Here is a 22,224-nt window from a genome sequence, read left to right on the forward strand (position 1 = left end):
TTTTTAAGAAATGATTGTTCTGATGTATATGGAACCTCAAATCCCAGGTCCACAGTATGTGTATTTTTAGCACCATTCAAAGTACTTCTAGAAAGGGGAGAAACTAAATTATGTTGTGTTCGAATTCATGACCTCAAGGAAAACACTGACAACTGACATACTTGCAGCTCTTGGTGTGTGTTGATCATCTGGACTTGAATGGTGGGTGAGGTGGGGCAAGGGGACGATCAGGTCATATCCACAAAGCTAAATGGTGTCAGGAGAGAGGGCAGAGGTGGCACCCCCTCTGAGCAGCAGGGTCTGCAGATACTGCCAGCCCATGGGGGTGGGAAGCAAGGTCGACCCTCCCCTGTCCTCACCATACACTGACCTCATTTAACAGAGGCAAAGGAAGGGGCACCATGAGGCCATCGTGGCAGTCAGGAGAAAGCAAAGCCACCGTGGGCAGCCTGCGCCCGTCCTGCTCAGGACACTTGGCAGAGGCCAAGACCTCTGCTGCCAAGCCCTCGCCCGCCCTCCTGCCAGCTAACTGTATCTGTCCTGACCTCAGGTGTATCCTCCATAGGTGGGGTGGTTGATAACAATTTCTAGCTCTCCAGGGGCACGTGTGTGGGCTTCTTGATCAGCATGGTCTGGATGTAAGCAGTGGCTGTCCACCTGTCCCTGCGGGGCACTTCTCTATGCGCCCGGTCTGAGTACTGGGGCGTTGACCGTGAGAGTGAAATAACCTTGGGACACCTTTCTTCTCCCCATGCCCACCTGTTTTTCTTTTTCTCTTACATGCTGCTCAGAGGATGCAGAAAGCTGCTAAGATCAAGAAAAAAGCGGTGTGTAGGCCCGTTGTGGCCCTGGGATGGTGACGTTTGCTTGTGCTCTGTGGCTTGTCTCGTGCAGTGGGGGGTTTCCACGGGGATCCAAATAATGTTACAAAGCAGTTTTTTCTCTTCCTTTGGTAGGTGAATATTAGACTTTCGAATGAAACCACAGACTCTTTTTTTAAAAAAATTGCTCATTTACAGCAGAAGTAATAGTTGCTCCTTTTTATCCTACTTTCTTAGAGGCGCCTGTGTGCCAGCGCGGGGTTAATGCGGCAAGGCCCCCAATTCACGTGGCATTTGATCGGACAGTGTGATGGATCTAGTGCCTGGGCCTCCTGTTCAGTATCAATTAAATTGTCCTGATATTTAAAGACTCATTAAGTTTAATTTACTAAATCAGGATGATGAGTAGCTCAGTTTGCCTGTGAGATGCTTTCTTTATTGAAACAGTTTTTGGAGCACGACAGACTTTTTAAAAATGGGGTTGACATTTAGTCATGTGTGTGTCAACCTGGTCATTTAGTAAATGCTGGGGGTTTTCTAACTGTCCTGCTCACTCAGAAAGCATCACAGTGCTCGGTGTTGGGGGGCCCCAGGCAAAGCCAGGGAGACTTGGTGCTGGCGTGTTGCCCACCACTGCCCTCTATACTTCAACAGCAGGAGATTTAGTCCCCATCCACACCGTGATGTACAGAATGCTGCTTCCTGGCGCTGTGGCCAGAGCACCCCATCTGGGGGCTCCCTTCTGCCTTCAGTGAAACTTCTGTCCACCTCCGACCTTTGCTGTTTGCCAGCAGAGGCTCCTTTGATTCCCCTCCAGCCACAGGAGCAGAAGGAACTAACCCATCTCAGCCCAGGAAGACTTTCCTCTGGCTGCCTCTGGGCAAAGCAGAATGGGCCTGGGTTGCAGACGTGCAGTTGGGGTGTGCTGCCCCCGAAGAAGAGGAGCCCCTCACCTGCAGCCTCCCAGTCCATCCTTGGGCTGCCAAGGCACGGGGGCAGCAGGAGTAGGGGAGTCCTTATAGACCGCAGCCTGCTCCTGGGGTCTGCAGGTCCACAAATTCTACCGAGTCACCGCCTCTGGAGGGGTCAGGCACAGCAGACCCAGCTTTAAAAAGGCATCAGCAGCCATCAGGGAGGCAACTGATTACATTTGATTAAGGGTTGTTCTTCCTTTTGGGGCATGAGATGCTCAGGATGGCTGCTGAGAGCCCCTTTTCTGGTCTGCCCATAGCTGGTGAAGCTGGTGATAGTGGGTGAGCCTGGCACCCAGAAGCAAGCACGGTCCTGGCAGGGAGATGCCCTGCCCACAGACATGCTGGTGGCTACAGCGAAACGGTCCCCAATTCACATGGCCCATCCTGTTCTCTGGTGTCCATCTGCAGGACCCATACTGAGGACTGTCCCTTTGTCCTTCCCTGTTACTGATCGGGTTCAGGCTCTGTCCATCCACCCACCACTTGAGCCTGGTCAGCGTCAGGTTCGCCCTCGTCTCGGATGGAATGCATCACAGCAACGGCTGTCACTAGCACCAGGGTCCACCTGCACCTTTTCTAATTTACTTCTGGCTCGAACTTTCTAGCAAGAAAGTTTTGAGCTATAATCCCAGAATATAACTGTTAAAAGTAAGTTGATGTCGAATAAAAAACCCGATTTTTAAAAGCAAAGAAAAAGTCCTGTGGAATCTGTTTTTCAGCCGGATTGTTTTGCACTCTGTTCTCTTTCTAGTTAGTTAAGGGCAATATCAACCCGTGGTAGATTGAAAGCCCAAAAGACCTTTTCCCTTGAAAACTGAGCTAAAATTCAAATTTATCATTATAATACAGGCCTCTATGTGACTCAGGGACATTTTTTATTTCAGATTTTCCAATGAGTGATTAAGTCACAGCTTCTGCTCTTTTGAAGTGGTAGACATCCCACTGTGGGCTCCCGAGGGACCACAAAGAATTATTCAACTCCGTGGACAAACCCATAGAACTTGTATTTTATCGCCACTGTGTGGTAATAATCAGGATTCACACAGATGTAAAAACCAATTAAAGGCTGTCCTGGTTTGGGGCAGACTCCGAGTGATTCACTCAGCTTCCAGAACAGTCTATAGAAACAACTGACAGCCACAAACTGAGTATGCTTTAGTGGAGGTGACAGGACAGGGTCAGAACAAGTATGACACCTTCTCCCCACTTCTGTGTTGCTGTTGGGGCAGCGATCAGACCAGTCCCCGGTCTCAGTCCCTTCAGGAATTTTGTGGATCCTGGGCCAAGGCTGTGGGGGGGTCGACATGATTGTGACTGTTTAAATCAGAAGAAAGAGCTGATGTTTCAATCCACCTTCTTTGAAAATGTCTTCCCCCTTTCCCGGGGATATTTGGAATCCCAAATATAGGAAATGTAGCCTGAGTCTACAGCGCCTCTGCTTGCACTGACTTCAGCAAGGGGTAGCCCAGGGGTCTTGCTAGCTGCCAAGGGAGGAGGGGCCATCACATAAGCCCCCCAGTGTCCGGCTTCCACCCGTGCTCAAGCTTCCTGGAAGCTGGCTCCCCACCCTCCTGCTCTGTGCCTTTTACAGACTGCCCTGGGAACTCACACTTGGCTGCAGAATGCTGCAGGGGGCGTGCATTCAGATTTTTGGTGGCTACTTCATGCTGGAGTAGCATATCCTTCTAGGAGGACTCAGGATAATTAATAAAATTGCCAGGCCATCATTCAAGTTAACTTCTTTGTTTTGTTTTTATTTTTTACATTGACAGGTAAAATTGTATGTATTCACTATCTACAACATGACGTTTTGAAGAATATATATACACTGTGGAATGATTAAATCTAGCTAACATATGCATTTTATCATTTTTGTGCCGAGAACATTTTACATCCACTCTCTTAACATTTTTCATGAATACAATATATTGTTAACTGTAGTCACCCCGTTGTGCAGTGTAGCTCTCTTGAACTTACTCCTCCTGTCTAACTGAAATTTTGTGTCCTTTGACCTCTCCCCAAGCTATCTGCTGCAGCCCCTGGTAATCACTTTTTTGCTCTCTGCTTCTAAGAGTTCAGCTTATCTAGCTTTCAGATATGAGTGAGAACATGCAGTATTTGTTTTTCAGTGCCTAGCTTATTTCACTTAATGTAATGTCCCCCAGGTTCATTCAGGTTGTTGTAAATAACATTGTAACTTTGCAAAAGCCTTTTTTAAGGCTGAATGGTATTCCATTGTGTGTATATACCACATTTGCTTTATCCATTCATCCACTGATGGACACTTAGGTTGATTTCTTAGCGATGGTGAATAGTGCTGCAATGAACATGGGTGTGCAAACATCTCTGACATCCTGCTTTCCTTTCCTTTGGACATATACACAGCAGTGGGATTTCTGGATCATGCAGTAGTTCTATTTTTAATTTTTTGAGGACTTCCATACATTTTTCCATAGCAGCTGTACTAATTTACATTCCCACCAACAGTGTACAAGGGTTCCCTTTTCTGCACATCCCTGCCAATATTTGTTACCTTTTGTCTTTTTGGTAATAGCCATCCTAACAGGTGTGAGGTGACATCTCATTGTGGTTTTGATTTTCATTTCCCTGATGATTAGTGACGTTGACCATTTTTTTCATGTACTTGTTGGCCATTTGAATATCTTCTTTTGAAACATGTCTATTCCCAGTGGAATTTTGGATTTGTAACAGTATCCACTGTCCTTTCATAGAATTCCGAAGGGGATTCCCAGACACTGACGGAAGTGGACCTCTTCATCTCCACCCAGAGGATCAAGGTTTTAAATGCAGACACACAGGTAAGAATTTAAAAGATAGCTGTTTAAACTCACTAGACCAGACTCCTGGGTTTGTACCTCTTCCTCATCCCTCTACAGATCCTGGTTCCCAACAACGTCAGTGTATTTTTCTCATTCGCTGTCCTTTATACAATGCCCATATCACTGGGCTGCTAGGAGGAACAGAGAGAGCTCAGCAGGTCACAGCCCTGCAGGTGGCAGCCCCCTCAGGGTGGCAGGTGGGTGGGAAGACCTGCTGGGAGCCCTGAGCCCCTCCCCTGCTCCCCACTCCTGGGGGTCCTGACTCTTTGGGAGAGGAGGCAGCAAGGCGTGTCGTGGAGCTGGGATAGCTCCTCCTTCTGTCCTCCTGGGTCTTTGGATTCTGAACAGGCCCTGTAAATTAAAGCTCTAACGAGGCACAGAGGAGTCAGTTCATGGGGGTGGACAAAAGCAGAGGCCTCAGTTTCCTTTTGCCTGCTGTTTCAAGGTAGGCACTTAATAGGATAAACTTTCCCATTCTATTGGCCAGGAGTGCCGTGGCCCACGGATGAGGTGCAGTTCTGCTGGGGATGGCCTGGAGGCGTCTGCCCACTTCCAAGGCAAAGGCAAGGGCAGCAGACGCTGCCCAGAGCAGGGCCCTGCTGCCGGTTTTGGTTGTCCCCTCCGGCTCTTTGGATGATCATGTTTTCCCTGTAGCCCGACTTTTTTGATGTCAGTTCTCAGGCCTTGTCCCTGAGTCTCGGGGACTACAGGCCAGGCATGGCCGATCATCACAGCCACCCTGGACCTGAAGAGCATCTTCCTGTTGCCTCTCAGGACTGGGGCTCTGCTGTTCCTTGGAGGACACGGGGCCCCTTTCCTGTCGCCCTCCTCTGCCCCACCACTGCTTCTGGACCTTGCACTTTGCAGGGCACTAGCTGGGCGCTCACCTTCACGAGTTCTGCCTTACGGGCCTGTGAAAGATCCTCTCTGTGGCTGCTGGAGATGCCGTGGCCTCACAGGTTTCTGCAGACAGGAATGTTCCAGAGCCACAGAGCAGGCAATGTCAGAGTTTCCACACTCTGCTCTGGCTTCCCCAGTGACAGGCTACTAATGATTAAGATCTGAGGTGAAGAGCACACCCCCGAGATCTTTGGCAGGCCCAACATGCTGGGGGAACGAAAGTCTCCAGGGGCAGGGCTCGGGGTCAGCCGAGCTGTGCCAGACAAGCAGGGTGGGGAGGGGACAGAGTCTGTTGTACAAAGGGCACTGATGACATCGGGCCATGGACAGGGCCCTTGTCATCTTGCCAGTGCACCTGTGAGCAGAGGACTCCACAGGAGGGAGGTGGGTCCCCGCACTCACCATCTGAGTGACCACACTGGTTTAAGGAGTCCTCCAATTTCTCTTGTCGAAGCCAGGCAGCCATAGTGACCCCCGCCTCTGCTTGTGTGAGTTTAAAGGACGCTTTCATTGCCTCTGGTTTTCAGTAGCAGGCACCTTGCCACCTGCTCTTTCTTCCTGTTGCTCTAGCCCAGTGGCCCACCTGGGTCTGAGTTCTCCACAACCTGTCCCCGTTGTGGCGATCTGCAGCACGGTCTGCTTTCCCGAGTTCTGGGTCATTTCCCTCCCCTCGCAGCATCCCTCTGTGGCGCCACAGCTGGGGTTCCCTGATGCTGGGGACTCCTGGTCCTTTACAGGAGAGACAGCTGGTGACGTAGAGGTCCAGTCCCCACCTCCACACCCCCTGCCAGCTGCAAGCCCAGCCTCCTGGGTCTGCCCGGGCAGGGACCAGTGGCTCAGCTGTCTGTCCGAGCAGCTCTGCTGTGGGATGGGGACCAAACGCCACTGCCGCAGGGCCTCCCACCCGCTCCATGCACAGGGAATGCTTGCGTTTGCGCACACCATCAGAATTGAGCCTGCTAGAGCCTCCTCTGAGTGCGTGTTCCGTGATGGAAATGTCGCAGACTGCTCCTGCCGGAGAATGGTGGGTGCCTGAGCTGTTGCTGTGGCGTTCAGTGAGTTCACCCGCTGATTCGGAGCCCCTGTTATGTCGCTGGAGGTCAGCTGGGGCTGGCAGAAGAAGCAGATGTGCCGTTCCAAGGAGGCCCTTGTCTAGCTGGGCCTGGTGACCGTTTGCTCAGGAGAAGACGGGGTAGTCCTGAAGAGGGAGGCCAGCGTGCCCTCATCCAAACCGTCTGGGTCCTGGGGAGTGGACAGCCACTGAGAGGGAAGCCCCAGCAGGTTAGCTGAAGTGGTGGCTCTCCCCAAAGATGACTAACTGAGCAGTGGCCCCACGCAGGCCTTGGGTCCCCGTGGGAGTCCCTACTAGGCCAGAGCAACAGCGAGGAGAACACGGGCTTGCAGGTGGGCCAGGCAGAATCTACGAGCCATGGCCTGGCCGAGGTGTTTGGGTGACTTGCCTGGTCATGGGCAGCCAGCAGCAGCCTGAGAGCTTCCTCTAAGGCACTGTTTAGGATGGTCTGGAAGAGAGAGTTTGGCAGGAAATTGGTTTGATTGAAAAGTTAAAAGTTGGCAGAGGGGCTGGAGAGTAGGGGACAGGTGAGCGAGGCTGTGGAGGCCGAAGTGGCCGGGGCAGGAGTGCGGGCCGCAGCCTCTGTCTGCGAGGAGGGTGCAGAGCTGTGGACATGAACTGGGACCTGGGGGACTGATGTGGGCATTTCTAACAGTGGCCAGACATCTGGAGATGCTGAAGAGCCACTCCCGACTGCCTCCTTTCCCAGGTCCCTCCCAGGAGGGTGACTCTTGTAGTTGCGAACCACCCTCCTAGCTTTGGCCAGAAAACAAATCAGCCCAGAGACAAATGAAGGGCAGCATCCATTGCAAAAACTGATCCCGTTGGGGAGAGAAGGGCTCCCGGGGCTGCCAGAGCTCCCATTTTTTGTGAAAGGAAGACAAAGATGCAAAAGACCAGCTGGTTACTTTTCAGAACCTTTGTGTGCAGCCTTGTTAGGTGGGGTCACGAGCAAGGTGCTCAGTGGAGATTCCTGTCAGATGGCAGAAGCCATCGGGGGTGATGGACCTGCCGGGGCCGAGGGAGCCAAAGTCGGCTGAGGAGACCCATCCATAAGAGTCAGATGTGCAGCCTCGGTGTCTCCTGACCTGGCCCAGGCAGCTTGGGCTCGCTGGGAGGAGCTCATTTGGTGGAAAACATTGGCCTTGACGTGTTCCTCCTCTGCTCTGCAGGAAGTCTGGGCCAGGCCAACGCCTGCACCAGAGCACTTCTGGCAGGCAGGGACCCTTCCCCAGAGCCACAGAGGGCCTCTACCTGGGGAGAGGATGGGCTTCCCCTTGTGGCAATCCCTTGCTCTTCCTCTGACAGGGCCGGAGACCCCACCCCGGCATTGCCTCCAAAGTGTCAGCAGAGTCCCATTTTGGAAGCCGGGACGAAGGCGAAGGCAGAGTCACTTTAACCAGGAATCACTGCCCTAAAATGCTCTAACTAGAGCCATGGTTCTCAGCTGGGGCAATTTGCCCCCCAGGGGACATTCGGCAATGGCTGGAGATATTTTTGGTTGTCACACGGGAAGGGGAAGGTTCTACCGGCATCTAGTGGGTAGAGCCTGGCGATGCTCCTAACATCCTCCAGGGCACAGGGCATAGGGCACAGGACAGCCCTCCGCAAGACAGAATGATTGGGCCCCAGATGTCAGCATTGTCAAGGTGGCAAAAGCCTGAACTAGAGCGTCTTTTATGACTTGTCCCCTGGAATGGTCCCTAACATGGCCTCTTGTCCCTCTCCCAACAGGAAACCATGATGGACCACGCCCTGCGCACCATCTCCTACATCGCCGACATCGGGAACATCGTGGTGCTGATGGCCAGACGCCGCATGCCCCGGTCAGCCTCTCAGGACTGCATTGAGACCACACCCGGGGCCCAGGAGGGGAAGAAACAGTACAAGATGATCTGCCACGTGTTTGAGTCGGAGGACGTGAGTGAACGCACAGCCAGGCGCTCCCCAATGAAGTTCGTCTCTGCCTAAGGGTTCTGTTGTTAAAATGCATGTTTTCACATGCCAGGCTTGCACAAAGGGGGGCGCATCTACTCTTGAGGTTTAGTACTTCACTTCGTGAGAAGTTAAAAAACAGTCCTGATGTTTACAATGCCATCAACTCCCTAAGAAACCATAGACCCTTTGACTCCTTCCTTGAATGGGCTGGGAGTGTCATTATGAGCCTGGAGGGGGCTGAGCATGGAGCATCAGGGGCCAAGAGGTGAGTGCAGGAGAGGCCCCAGCCCCCTGCAACCTGATCTCACTCAGGGACCACCAGGGAGGCTGCGGCTGAGCTGTTCCTGCTGCTGTTGCCAGAGGGGAATTTTAAAAAATTACCCCCTCCACAGACAGCTGGCTGGGGTGTTCTTACAGAAGGGCTTGAGGGTGTCTCAGGAACCTGGAGCAGGAGAGAAGGGCCCCAATATTTGCATGATCATGAAATATGGTGCAGAAACTGTGTTTGAAGACAGGGTTCAGACTTGGGGATGGGGGGACAGTCTTGTTCTTCCAAAGAAGTTGAAGTCAACTTGAAATGCTCTGAAGCAGTGACACATTGCTAGGAGAGGACATTTAAATAGTGCACACGTGTTCTTTCCACTGAATTACAGAGGTCTGTGGGCATTTTGTGTGATTGAGGGCTTGAGAATGTGCAAGAGACCTGGCACATGGGGGTGGGGGGGGTGACTGTGTGTGAGGCAGGATGCAGGCCAAGTGGTAAATGGTGACCGGTCAGCTGGTAGGAATGTCGCCAAGGAGCAGGGAGCAGAACGAGCCTCTGAGGTGGCAGCCCGTATGAATGGTTGTGGTAGAGAGTTCAATTGGAGGACATTGTGCTGGCCACGATTTTCCCAGTTCAACGGGAGACAAGGCTGAGAGCAGAGGGGTAGTGAATGGGGCTCCGGGGTCTTGAAGGAGTGTGACACTCACAGCGGTGGGGGGTGAGGGCCCTGAGCAGCAGCCCAGAGGGGAGGACCCAATGGGGGCTCCATCCAGGTGGGCACTGGGTGGGAGCAGGGCAGAGTGGAACACCCAGGAGAAAATAGAACATGCCCCTCTCGGAGTCTCAGTGTCCCCTGTGCAGTGGAGCTCAGCTGCTCCGGGGCTGAGGCAGGGAGGATGAAGCCCACAGGGTGAGGTGCTGGTCTCTTTCTTCTCCAGCTCCTGCAGGCTGGGCCCAGGTCCCCAGCTGTGGACACCTGCAGGCCTGGCTGTGAGCAGGAGTGGGCGGGGGCCCTTGTCTGAAGGGACTGGAGTGTGTGCCTCAGCCAGCCCCAGAGAGAGCCCTCAGGAGCTGGTCCAGCCCAGGATGAGGGGGAAATGGGACAGCAGCTGGCAGGAAGATACCAGCAGCTTATGGACTGTACCCAAAGGAGGTTCACATCCCCACGGAGCCGGGCTCCCTTGGGCTCCTCCCCAGGAGCTTCCATGGTGTGTGTGGGGTGGGGTGGGGTGTAAGCACAGGGAAGGAGGGTGGAAGAGGGGTCCCAGAGAGCCCAATGTGGAGTCCACGGGCAGTGGGGAGTGGGCTTCAAGTCTGGTGGTGAAGGGGTCCAATGCCCTCAGACCACCCTTCCCAGCCAGGTGCTCTTCATCAAGTGAAGACAGAACCAGAGGCCTTGGGGCATCATGGCGTCCATAAACCCTGAGACCCCATGTCCTGGCCGTCCCATCACCCCAACCCCTTAGCCCTCACAGAGGCCCTACCTTCCCTCGTCCTGTTCCACCCCCTCCCCCCATGCCAGCTCCATATGTGTCTGGGTCAACGTCGCCACCTGGTGGCACCTGGGCGCCTGGGCCATAGAGCAGCTCAGGTGGGAGCAGTGGGGACCAGGCCCTGAGGGTATAAGACGTGGAAGGGTTCACCCCATGCAGCCCGAGGTGGGATGTTGGGGGAAGACACTGTTTTCCTCGTGTTCTTTTAAGGCCAAGCAGGGCCCCTTGAAGGCTTTGCGCACGTCCTGCACCCAGCCCCACTGCGAGCCCTTGCCGGCCCGTGGAGCCTGTGCTGCGTCCACGCCCTACTCCAGTGGCTGCTCCTCCCTGCAGGCACAGCTCATCGCCCAGTCCATCGGGCAGGCCTTCAGCGTGGCCTACCAGGAGTTCCTGCGGGCCAACGGCATCAACCCCGAGGACCTGAGCCAGAAGGAGTACAGCGACATCATCAACACCCAGGAGATGTACAACGACGACCTTATCCACTTCTCCAACTCGGAGAACTGCAAGGAGGTGAGTGGGGGGCGCGTCCTGTGGCACCAAGCCCGCTGCCTCCTCATCCCACTCACAGCTGCCCAGATGCACCCACCGCCTGCTCCTGCCTTGGGCTGAGCACTTGTGTGTGAAATGAGGTGTTTGTAACAAAGAAGCCAATTACAATCAGTCTTAATGACCTTGAAAATGTGCCTTTTAATGCTGTGGTTATCATCAACAGATGCTTGGCACCCAGGAGATATTTCTGAAAAGCATGCAGGAGGTATCTTAAAAACAAGGAACTTGGGTGCTCTACCCTGGGGAGATTTGAGGCTGCCAGTGCTAGAGGCCTTAGCAGGACCCAATAGCTTCCCTCAGAAGTCTTGGAAAGTTCTTCTACGACAGAGGAGCAAATACCCTGGGGATGGTCCGTACCTAGACTGCTTGTTGAATGACTGAATGATCTGGCTGCTAGTTAAATGGATGAATGAATGATTCTGGCTGCTTGTTGAATGACTGAATGATGATAATCCTAGCTTCTTGCTGAATGCGTGAGGCAGTTTTCTGAGAGAGTGACCTCTGAGGTGAAGAAAAAATAGGACTTTTCTAGACAAGAGCAGAGGCAGGGAGTAGGGTATGGGCACTGAAGTCAGGATATTCCTCTGGCCTCCGTAGGAGTGGCAGGGTGGGGAAAGCAGGAGCCGGGACACTGGAGCAGTGTTTGGGGCTGGGGGATTCAATGCTGGGTGTGGGAAGAGAAAGAGTCTGTACTCCCAGGTACCCAGGATTGCTGGGAGGGCCCAGGGAGGGTTTGGGAGGCAGAGTGGGGCAAGGCTAGGGGTGGGCGCGCAGGCCTCTCAGCCCTAGTCCTCTCCTGGCTGAGATGATCAGCCTTGGATCCCAGGGCAGGGCAGCACCCACCGGGCCAGTGTCAGGCCCATTCTGCCCTGGGCACTCGGCAGAGGCCTGGCCCCCGTCATAGGCCCCTCTCACACTGCTGTTCCCTTGCAGCTGCAGCTGGAGAAGCACAAGGGTGAGATCCTGGGTGTGGTGGTCGTGGAGTCGGGCTGGGGCTCCATCCTGCCCACGGTGATCCTGGCGAACATGATGAATGGTGGCCCAGCCGCCCGCTCGGGGAAGCTGAGCATCGGGGACCAGATCATGTCCATCAATGGCACCAGCCTGGTGGGGCTGCCCCTCGCCACCTGTCAGGGCATCATCAAGGTGGGCACACTAGGAGTCCCTGCCCCGTGGCCACTCCAACCCCATGTCAGTCTTCCCTCCCTGTGTTATGATCCCCACCTGACCCACAAGGAAACTGAGGCCCAGTTTCCTGTACTGGCCGGTGAAAGAGTCAAAATTTGAGCCCAACATTATACCACATCACTAAAATCAGAAGAGGACCCAGACTACCCCAGGAGTGGGGAGGGGAGGTTGAGTCAGGGTGACCAACTCATCCTGGTCTGCCTGGGACTTTCCCAGGTTAGCACTGGAAGTCCCACTTCCAGGAAGCCCTCTCAGTCCTGGCACAGTGGGAGGGTTGGTCACCCGACCATCAGGTGCTCAGATGCAGGTTTCCATAAGTACAGGAGGCCACTCTGACTGTCCGACCCATGAGCTTGCAGCTTTGGGAGGTGCTGAGCTGCCTGTCCCTGGAGGGGGTCAGACAGACAGGACACAAGCAGGTGGGGTTGGGAGCCTTCCCAGCCAGCCATCCCAGGAGCAGTCTCCAGACAGCAGGCTCTGCCTGTTGGTGGTGGCTCATGTGACCCGTCTGTGGTCTGGCCTGAGCCCTCAGAGGCTGCTTCGGTCCTCACCTCTTTGTGCTCTTAGTGCTGGAGGAACCAGCTGGCTTGTTCAGCCCGAGGGATGAGGGGCACTCCTGAGGCTGGAGCATCCTGTGATCCGGCTCTCAGAGCTGGCCCAGGACAGTGCACAGCCACAGAGACAGCATGGCAGAGGCCTCGACGGGCTGCCCGGATGGCTCAGTAGCCAGAGCCTCCCTCCTAGGGCTGCAGCTCCCAGGGGCTCTGATGGGCTCTGTGTGCATGGGGGGTCCCCCCATCTCCAGGCAGCTCCTAGCTGCATCCAGGCTCATGTCTGGCCAGAGGAGCGAGCTGAGGCTGCAGCCAGGTTGAGGCCTGGACCCGTCCCCCTGCCTCCTTACCCCCACCTGACTCCAGAACTGGGGCCTGGGGTGCCCAATGACAGTTCTTTCCAGGCCCGAGCCTTCAGCATCCTGCCCACACACAGATTCACTTGGGCCGTTGCTCCCTGCCCTGCAGGAGAGTCCATCATTGGAGGGTGTTTGGTTATATGGAGGGTGTCCCCATGTCCTTCCAGATAGGAAGTTATCCTGCATTCAGTATGGTGACAGCCCCTCTTGTGAACCCCTGAGGGTGACCCTGGTGCTGTGCCCATTGGTTCTGTATAGCGGCACATGGAACCTGGCTTCTGGTTCTTAGAGTGGCTAGTTTATGCTCAGGTGAGAGGACGCACCAGAACACAGTGGGCCACGGCACATGCTGCCATCCTGGGTCCCCCACAACCCTCACAAGGGGCGGGGTGATGCTTGTACTCCCTGAACAGGGGGATACTAAGGCCCAGAGGTGACTGCCCACCTCTCCCAGAGCATGCTCCCCCTGCCAGCCTGCGAGGGTGTGCCTGCAGATGATTCCAAGGCCCAGCCTGTGACCCCTACCCCCATGCTCTTCAGGGCCTGAAGAACCAGACGCAAGTGAAACTCAACATTGTCAGCTGTCCCCCAGTCACCACCGTCCTTATCAAGCGGCCAGACCTCAAGTACCAGCTGGGCTTCAGCGTGCAGAATGGAATCGTGAGTCCACTGTCCCCATCTGGGGCTGGGGATAGCCACTCCTCCCTGATGGAGCAGGCAGTGCCCAGCATCCTGTCAGGACCTGGCCATCAAGCACAGCTGCCAGGAGCCAGGCCACACAGGCAGGAGCTTTCAGCAGCTTCTGGCCGGGTTCTGAGTGCTGACCCAGGCAGAAAGGGAGGGCCAGGATGTGGCCATGGAGTGGGTCACTTGAGCCCGGCCTCAGTACCCTTGTCCCGGCCGTGGAGGGGAGGTGGCAGGCTTTGCCAGTCCCTGCATCTGGGACACACAGAACTAGTCATGGTGTCAGACTTGCTGCTGAACAACCAGCTGTTCACTCATTCATTCATCCATCTACTCATTCTTTCATGTGCTCTCAGCCATTCAGCAGACACTGTGAAGTTCTGCCCTGGGCTGGGCTCTGTGCCAGGCATTAGGAAGCGGAAGGCCTGCCTGGAGGAGGTGACGCTGGGCTTGAGTGAATGTTGGTTTGCCAAAAATGTCTGCCTGTTCCCCAAGCCAAAGTTCTTCAGTCCAGAGCTCCCACCTTCTCTTTGAGCTGTGCTTGGCTGGCATGGGTTCTCTTTCCTTGGTTTTTCCTCCTGCAAATGTCCCAGAGAACAGAGATGTGGCCACTAAATGGAGTACAAAAGAAAAGGGCCAGCAACACCAAATTGTTTAAACCAGCCCTGAGTATGGAAAAGCCAAGGAGGAGAGAGATGGTGGTGGGGGTGGCATGGTGTCGAGGTGCAGGTGGAGGCATGTGTGTGCTCACCCACAGGCAGGAAGAAGACAGTGGGAGAGCATTCTGAAAAGACAGCTACAAATGAGACAAAAAGCTTCCTGTTGTCACCTGGTGAAGCAGTGTATAACAGAGCCTGGGTAGAGGCACATGGCTTGGGCTCACGGCCCATCTCTCCCTTCTGTGTTAGGGCAAATTTGCCGCTATAACAAATATTCCCCAAATGTCAATATACTGAGAGTTTATTTCTAATTCATGCCACAGTCCAGTGTGGGAAGGGGCTTTGCTCCACACAGCCACTCAGGGGCTCAGGCTCTTCTCCTGCTTGGGTTTTGGAGGCCCCTCTGGGTGTGTTGTCTGACTGGAAGCTGAAGGAGCACACAGACTGCCTAAAAGAACTTGCAAGAGTTTTCAGGGTCAGGTCCAGAGGTGGCTTTTGTCATTTCTGCCCCCATTCCTCTGGCCGGACAACTCGGTCACACATCCCACAAAACACGGGGGAGGCTGGGGAAGATGGTCCAGCTGGTGCCCAGGACAAAGAGGGACAGGGCCATCTAGCCAGTGTTGGCTACACCTTCCTAGCTGTGTGACCCTGGGCTAGTTACTTAACCTCTCTGGGTCCCCTCAAAAGGGGGCTGTGAAGATTAACTTAGAAAATCTATAAAGTATACGAAGATATCCCAGGGGAAGGCCCACTGGTCCCAGACTCTGCCGAGGGGGATGGCCTGTTGGCTCCTGGACCCAGGCCCCAGTGCCCAAATGAGTCATCTGTATCCCACTTGGGACTTCTGTCTGGGACAGTGCACCTGCCCTGCCTGGCTGCTCAGCACACACATGAGCTGGGCAGGAGCAGCCACCCCAGCGCATTTAGGGGCTCTGCAGAAAGCCAGCCGGGCCGATGCCTGGAGCGACTGTGAGCTGTGTGGATGGCATGGGCTGGGCCCTGGGATCAGGGCTGCGAGGGGGTTTCTGGTCTGCCCCCGACTTTGTGAAGCATCACCAGGTCTGCCTGTGTGCCTCCCACCCCGGCAGCCCCATGAGGAGCCCTGCAGTGCAGTGTCCCCAGGTCCATCTCTTCCTACTCAGCAGCCTTGTGACCACACAGCCTTTCCGTCCTGAGTGGCACTGTGAAGCCTGCTGTCCTCCTCCTGTACCTGCACCCAGCCCAGGGGCAAGTGGGCCTGGATTTGTGGTCTTTGCTATAAAATGCTGCTCAGTGATGGTCCCTGTCATACTGGGAGCCCTGCAGGAGGGGCCAGCTTTCCCCGCCCTGTGGTGGCCCGGGAACTGCCCATTCATGGGGCCTGGGAGCACAGCCCTGCCCAGGACAGGCCTGATGTCCCCTCAGACTGCTCCCCTCCCCCAAACAACAGAGCGAAGCATGGGGACTGGTGAGGAAGTGGGGGCACAGAGAGGCTTAGGAACTTGCCCCCGGTCACACAGCCTGTGAGGCCACATGGGACAGTGGCAGGAAAGTAGCAGAAGAGGCGAGGAAGGGGAGGGGCTCTGGATTGTGTTTCATGGGGGCTGGATTAAGGCAATTCGGGAAGGAAGGGGAAGCCCTGCAAAGTCCAGGCACAGGGCCGTGAGCCTGCCTTTTCAGAGACCAGGAGAGCTGGAGGGAGAGGAGGGGACAGGGAGGGTGACAGTGACGAAGGCTCTCCTTTAGCTGCCTTTAAGGGGAGGAGCAGAGGGCATCTGAAGCAGCCTCCCCACAGATGGGGGATGGGTGGGTGTGAGTGGTCAGGGGGCTGAGGGCACTGAGGCAGGAGGGGCTTCTCAGAAGATTTGAGGGGTGCAGAGTCCAGGGTAGCAGCAGATCTTGGCCCTGTGGGTCTTGGAGCTGGGGGGAAATAATGCACACTTCTGAAGCCAGACTCCCCAGGACTGTCGTCCCTGGTCATGATGCATAGGAGAGGGGTCCTGACTGGCCCACCTAGCCCTGCCAGAGGGGCCTGACCTGGTTCCCTGTGCTGCCCCGCTGGCCCCCAGCCTGAAGTTCTTGCTCCAGCCAGCCTGGGACAGCCAAAGGGCTACTTGCATCCTCGGTGCAGGCCGGGCCGTGGCTGGGAAGTTCTCTGTCTCCACAGTGCCTGACCACGTGGTGACCATGGGCGGGATGGTGGGGACACCTGGCCAGGAAATGGCATTTGTCAGCTCTTCTGCAGACCCACTGCGTTTTTTTGCCTGAATTACCACAGAAACATTTCCTGTGGCAGGTGGCAGGGTTTAATGTGCAGAGTGAGCAGTTAGATGAAACATGTCCCACGATTGGGGTGGCTTCTGTAAATCTGGGTGCTGGACAGGGAGCGGCTCTCCACACAGTTGTGTGTGTGTGTGTGTCTGTGCATGTGTGTGTCTTTGTAGGCGCATGCCTGTGCATGTTTGTGTGCATGTGTATGTGCATTCATGTGTGTGTGTCTGTGCATGCCTGTGCCTGTGTGTGTGTTTGGATGGGTGTGCCTGTGCCTTGTCGCAGACCTTAGCACAGCCTGTGCTTTCGTCAGAACAAGGGGCATGATGTGGCTGAGCAGCTGTATTATGTTGTGGAACCCACATCTCCCCACTCCCCTTTGCTTTTAGCCTTGACTCTCCTAGGACATCTATTTTTCTTTTCTTTTCTTTCTTTTTTTTTTTTTTTGTAATAACTGTGGTAAAATACATGCAACATAAAATTTACTGCCTTAGCCATTTTTAAGCTTACATTCACATTGTCATGCAGCCAGGCTCCAGAACCTTTCGTCTTGCAAAACTGAAACTGTCCCCATGGAACACTGACTCCCCAGTCTCCCTCCCACAGCCCTGGTGATCACCATTCTACCCTCTGTCTCTATGAATATGACCACTCCCATAAGTGGAATCATACAGTATGTGTCCTGTGACTGGCTTCTTTCACTTAGCATGATGTCCTCAAGGGTCTTCCATGTGGCATGTGTCAGACTCTCCTTCCTCTGAGGTTGAAGGAGATGCCGTTGTGCACCGAGAACACGTGGCGAACCCATCATCGGTGGACACTGAGCTGCTCCCACCTCTTGGCTGCTGAGGAGGTGCTGCCCTGGGCACTGGTGTGCCAGGCGCCTGCTTTCCAGTCTGGCAGTTTGTGTTGTAGTGGGGCCCCTGGCCCTCCAGTCCATGTCTGGGGACACTTCTAGGAAGCAGGATGTGGAAGCTCCCCCTATGGGCAAGCTCTTCCTGCAGACCCAGGGCATCCCTGCGGCAGCCGGTGTCTGGAACGGTGCTCCAGTTAGGGAACGGCGTTATCTGTCACCATTTCACAGATGAGAGCAGAGAACAAGGGGGTGAAGTAACTTGCCCTGTCTCCCAGCTGGGGCGTGGCAGACTGGAAGAAGGGCATGCCGACTGCCCCCACCAGCTGCTTTTTTGTAGTGTCAGGGTGTCAATGCGAGTGTGCACATGTAGATTTGGGGACATTTGTGACCAGCACAGAGGCTGATACATCGGTACCTAGGGCCCAGGACGCCAATAACCAAGCCTCAGGAGTGCACACAAGGCCCTGATTTCAGCCTTGGTGGTGGCTGGCGGCCTCTCCTCCTGCTGAGCCTGCCAGGAGCACTGTGCCCGCTCACAGCCTACCCTGCAGTGCGCTTCCCCCAAGGCTCCTGGAGAAGTTTGCTCACATCCAAGCTAGTTTTGCATAAGTGCCTTTTTCCATTTTCAGCTTCATTACACCCAAAGTACAATGTATGAGTTTGTAGTCAGGCCCTGGGTGACCCAATTAATGCTGTTTCCAATGGATCCTGCCTCTCTTCCCTCAACACCTTTCAACAAGTCAAGAAATCAGAGAAGACTGCAGCTTGGAAACACCAGCCTTCCTCCTGGGAAGTGCACCCAAGCAGTTAGAGCATGCCCAGGTCCCGATGCTGGTGGGGCATGCCTTGGGGCATGCCTCGTCTGGAAGGCAGCTGCCCCGTGTGCGTGCCCCCCAGCACCGCAGCTCCCCTGCCCTGCCTCCAGATCCCCTCCAGCTCCCTTGCCAGCATCGGAGTCTTCCTCCCTGCAGCCCCTCCTGAGGCGCAAACCCATTTTCACCCTCTCCCCTTGTTTCCCCTCTTCGTCCTCTTTTCTCCGATCTCCAAGACTAGGGAGACAGGGGCCACCAGGGCTTTGATCAAATGGGTACTTTCTAAGGAGTGTCCCAGCTTCTGGCCAGTCTGGAGAAGTGAGCCAGCCCATCCTGAGGCACCTTCTAGATCTTCAAAGAACCAGTTATAAAAGAACCAGTTACATTTGACACAGAATACCCCTAAGTCATTTGAGAAGAAGAAGAATAAAAGTTAATCCTCGATGCCTGTGTAGGGTGTTTGGCAGCAGGTAAGCAGAGCCTTCATTTGACAGACGGGTGCCCCACCTCTGTGGACAACAGTGGCCACAAGCACAGACCGCCTTCCTTTCTCCAGCCCACCTCTGCCCCCGGCCAGTCCCTTGTCTGGCCCTAGTGCCTGGATGCCAGGATTGTTAACAGGCTCAGCTGCAGGAGTCCAGGAGGCTGGGCAGCAGTGGCCTTGGGCTGTGACATCAGTCTGCACCTGTGTGTCCAGCCAGAGCAGAATGTCTCCTTCCAGATAGGGAGGGCCCCTGGGTGCTGGGAGGGATGGGCCGCGGGCCCCACACTGGGATCCCACACATCTGGTTGGTTGGGAAAGGCCTGTGGAGTTTGTGACAGGCAAAAGTCACAAAACAAATGACAGAGGAATTGAGCAGGTGGCAGCCAGGACCAGCCTGCAGTCAGTGGACTTGGAAGCCTATCCCAGCCGTAAAGAGATGCCAGGCCAGGTGCGCAGGGGCAGGTGGGGGCGGCCTCCAGCAGGCCCTGGTGCTCAGCCCCCACTGAATGAGCAGTTGGGCCACGGCTGGGTGAGGGGCCACACGGGCCTGTGTTCTGACACAGGTGGGGCCTCCACCCAACAAAGCCTTTGTCTCCGAGGTGAGGCGGGGAGGGCGTTCTCTTCAGGACACCGAGAAGTCCTCCATAGGTAGAACCTTTCCATGGAATGAAAAGAACCATCACGTGGGGGAGCAGGGCCTGGCCTTCCTGCCTGGGACCTCCCCCCACCCGCACCTGCATCTCCTGCAGGCAGCTGACCCTTGACCTGTTAGGGTGCTGACCAGAGCCACCCTTCCTGCCCCTGTCTTTTCAAGTATGAGGACCCCTAAAAAGTCATAAATGTCAGGAGATGCTAGCTGGACTGAGGAACTTTCAGGCTGAGGAAGTCCTGAGGACAAAAGGCCACAGGAATTCAGCGAGGTCCTGGGTGGCAGGGTGCTGACACGGTGCTGGGAAAGGTCTGCCGCTGCTCCAGGCTGCCAGGCGGGTGGACGGGGCTTCTGGGGCCACGGCCTTGCCAACACAGTGTCCAGGGCTGGGCGGGGTGAGAGGGTGGACAGGGGAGACCCCCAGCTGTGGCTGTGGCTGCTTGTCCCCCAACTCTGCCTTGCTTTGTTGGTGGATTAACAACCCTGGCAGTGGAGGGAGGCCAGTGCCCTTTTTGCTTCCCCCACCCGATCGCCTCTTCAGCTGGGGCTGACCAGGAGCATGAGTCCCAGGACCCCAACCTCCCCTCCTATCGTGGTGCCTTCCTTCCTGGGCCGGGGCTGAGCTCCTCTTCCAGGTCTCTGCACCAATGCTCACCTTTCTAATGCCTTGACTTTTAGTGAATTTCACAAGTGGTTGGCGACAAACTTAGGGGCTTCACTGTCACTTTCCCAGACGCTTTACATCTGTCAGCTCATGAGGTCATCCCCTGCTCCTTGTGAGGTGGGAATGATCACCATCTTCCCGTGAGAGAGGAGCAGTGTACACTGGCAGAGAATTGTCCAGAACATGCATTAATTATGCACATCACCAGCCTTTTACCCTCCAAAGCAAGGGCTCCGGGGTGGCTGGGGGTTGGGGGTCGGAGCCCTGGATGGTCCCCCTCAACTGTGTTGACTCTTTTTATTTAAACATATTCCAATCATAAATTTCCCTGTTACGAGTCAACGAATTGCATGTATTTATTTATCACATAGGGCGTTTTCCTCTGTGCGACTAATTTCTCTTCTCCCATCTTTGGGGATGTGGCGTGTGCCCATCTGGTGTGGTGAGAACTTGTGTGCTGACCTGACCATGTCTGCTTAGATCTGCAGCCTCATGAGAGGGGGCATCGCAGAGCGAGGTGGCGTCCGCGTCGGCCACCGCATCATCGAGATCAATGGGCAGAGTGTGGTGGCCACGGCCCATGAGAAGATTGTTCAAGCTCTGTCCAACTCGGTCGGGGAGGTAAGATCATGCCCCTCCTCCCCCCACCCCGTCATTTTCCTGATCCCAAGTCTAGGGGCATCTCAGCCCACACTTTTTTCATGACCATCATCGAACCCACATGGGCGGTATGTGATGTGCTCAGGAAAGCCACTGGGCCCCACCCAAAAGCCCTCCTTGTTAAGAGATCCTGTCCCTGCTGGGACAGTGAACATATGTCTGTTTGCTGGTTCCTGTGTGTTCCACACCTTGTCCTGTGCGAGCCACCCCCTCTCCAGGGGGCTGTCTGGGCTGTGCCTCCCACCCAGGGATGCCGTGCTGAGCAGGAGGCAGGCAGCGACGGCGGCCGTCCCGTTCCTGCTCTGTTGACCTGCGCAGCAGCCATTTCAAGTCTCAGCAGACAACGCAAAAGCAGCTGGGCTCCTGTGCTGCTGTTTCTGGAACCAGACCATGCACACCCAGTGTGGGAGCCCTTGCTCTGCAGGTGCAAGGCTGCTCAGGCCTTTCCCACTTCGCTGGCTTTTGACCTTCCCGCAGTCTACTTCCTTCTGGCCTTGTTTCAATGGCAGCAGGAGGATGGCCGAGGGTACAGAGGGGAGGGGCACGGCTTTGCTTTGGAAGCTCAGAGTAAACAGGCCGAGGTGAGAGTGATTCTGGAGTGTGCAGGCTCCCCCTGGTGGCCGCGTGGGTGGCAGACCTGGCTTCTGCTTCTGTGGCTGCGGGGAAAGGGGTGGGGTGCTGTTTCCTGAGTGGGACCCTCAGTGTTTCCTGAAACCTCAGGGCAGGGAGAGGCATGTCGTCCCCTGGAGGGGTGGTGGCAGATGGCTGGCTCTGGGGAGAAAGAGGGGCCAGTAGCTGCTGTTCACAGATGGCTTCAGAGAAAGGCAAACCCAGTCCCCCTACGCAGCCTTCTGCAGGGCCATGCTCTCGGTAGCCCGCGGGGCCTGCCTGGGAGCTGTGGGCCGAGCTGGAGTGATGCTCACAGGCGCGAGAGCAGCGCGGGGTTGGGGACTGGTGGCTTCCCGCGTGTTCCTGAGCACGGCTAGAAACTTAGTCACTGCTAACCAGAACTTTTGATAAGCCTGGTGGGGGGGTTGAGGCTGAGGGATTACAGGGAGTGAATCTTCTGGGTTGAGGGCAGAGCGAGAATCCTAGCGGATTAAGCAGACCCGGGCGGCGTGGCCTGGCGACAGCATGAGCGGTGCTGGAGCGGAGCCCGCCTTCCTCCCAGTGCCCTCGAAGGAGGATTTGGGGTGCATAGCCCACGCAGCTGGTCTCCCTGGGGAGCAATCTTACACCCTGTGTGTGTAACCAGCCCCTTTGGAGCCCGGGAGTGAGGCCAGGCCCCGAAGGGTCATTTGCTAACTGATCCCCAAAGGATGGGGACTCCAGGCACCTAGGGCTCAGCTTTCGCCAGTCCCGCGTCGTGGGCAGGGCTGTGTCTTCTCTCTCGCTCTGCTCCCCGCTGAGTGAAGCAAAGTGCGCACAGAGGCCTGGGCGCCCCAGGCCGGGGGCAAACTGTAGGCACCGTTACAAGTCTGGTTTTCACCCCCCTGGTGTCAGCGTGACTGAAAGGAAAACTAGCACTTGACTGAGTGTAAAACCCTCTA

The 22,224-nt window shown here is 55.5% G+C and overlaps 1 protein-coding gene across 2 annotated transcripts in view; it reads left to right on the forward strand.

Annotated features, from left to right (window-relative positions):
* Positions 1-22,224, forward strand: part of APBA2 (amyloid beta precursor protein binding family A member 2) — a 63,549-nt gene that overhangs the window by 41,047 nt on the left and 278 nt on the right. The window contains exons 5-11 of one of the 2 annotated variants that reach the window (XM_063091054.1): positions 792-827; positions 4,528-4,614; positions 8,342-8,527; positions 10,637-10,816; positions 11,789-12,001; positions 13,494-13,613; positions 20,495-20,635. In XM_063091054.1, the coding sequence (XP_062947124.1) occupies positions 792-827; positions 4,528-4,614; positions 8,342-8,527; positions 10,637-10,816; positions 11,789-12,001; positions 13,494-13,613; positions 20,495-20,635 (963 nt within the window). The remainder of the gene's footprint in view (positions 1-791; positions 828-4,527; positions 4,615-8,341; positions 8,528-10,636; positions 10,817-11,788; positions 12,002-13,493; positions 13,614-20,494; positions 20,636-22,224) is intronic. The other variant, XM_063091055.1, reaches the window with a different exon arrangement.

This window comes from Cynocephalus volans, chromosome 3 (assembly GCF_027409185.1).
Source record: "Cynocephalus volans isolate mCynVol1 chromosome 3, mCynVol1.pri, whole genome shotgun sequence".
Lineage (NCBI taxonomy): Eukaryota > Metazoa > Chordata > Mammalia > Dermoptera > Cynocephalidae > Cynocephalus > Cynocephalus volans.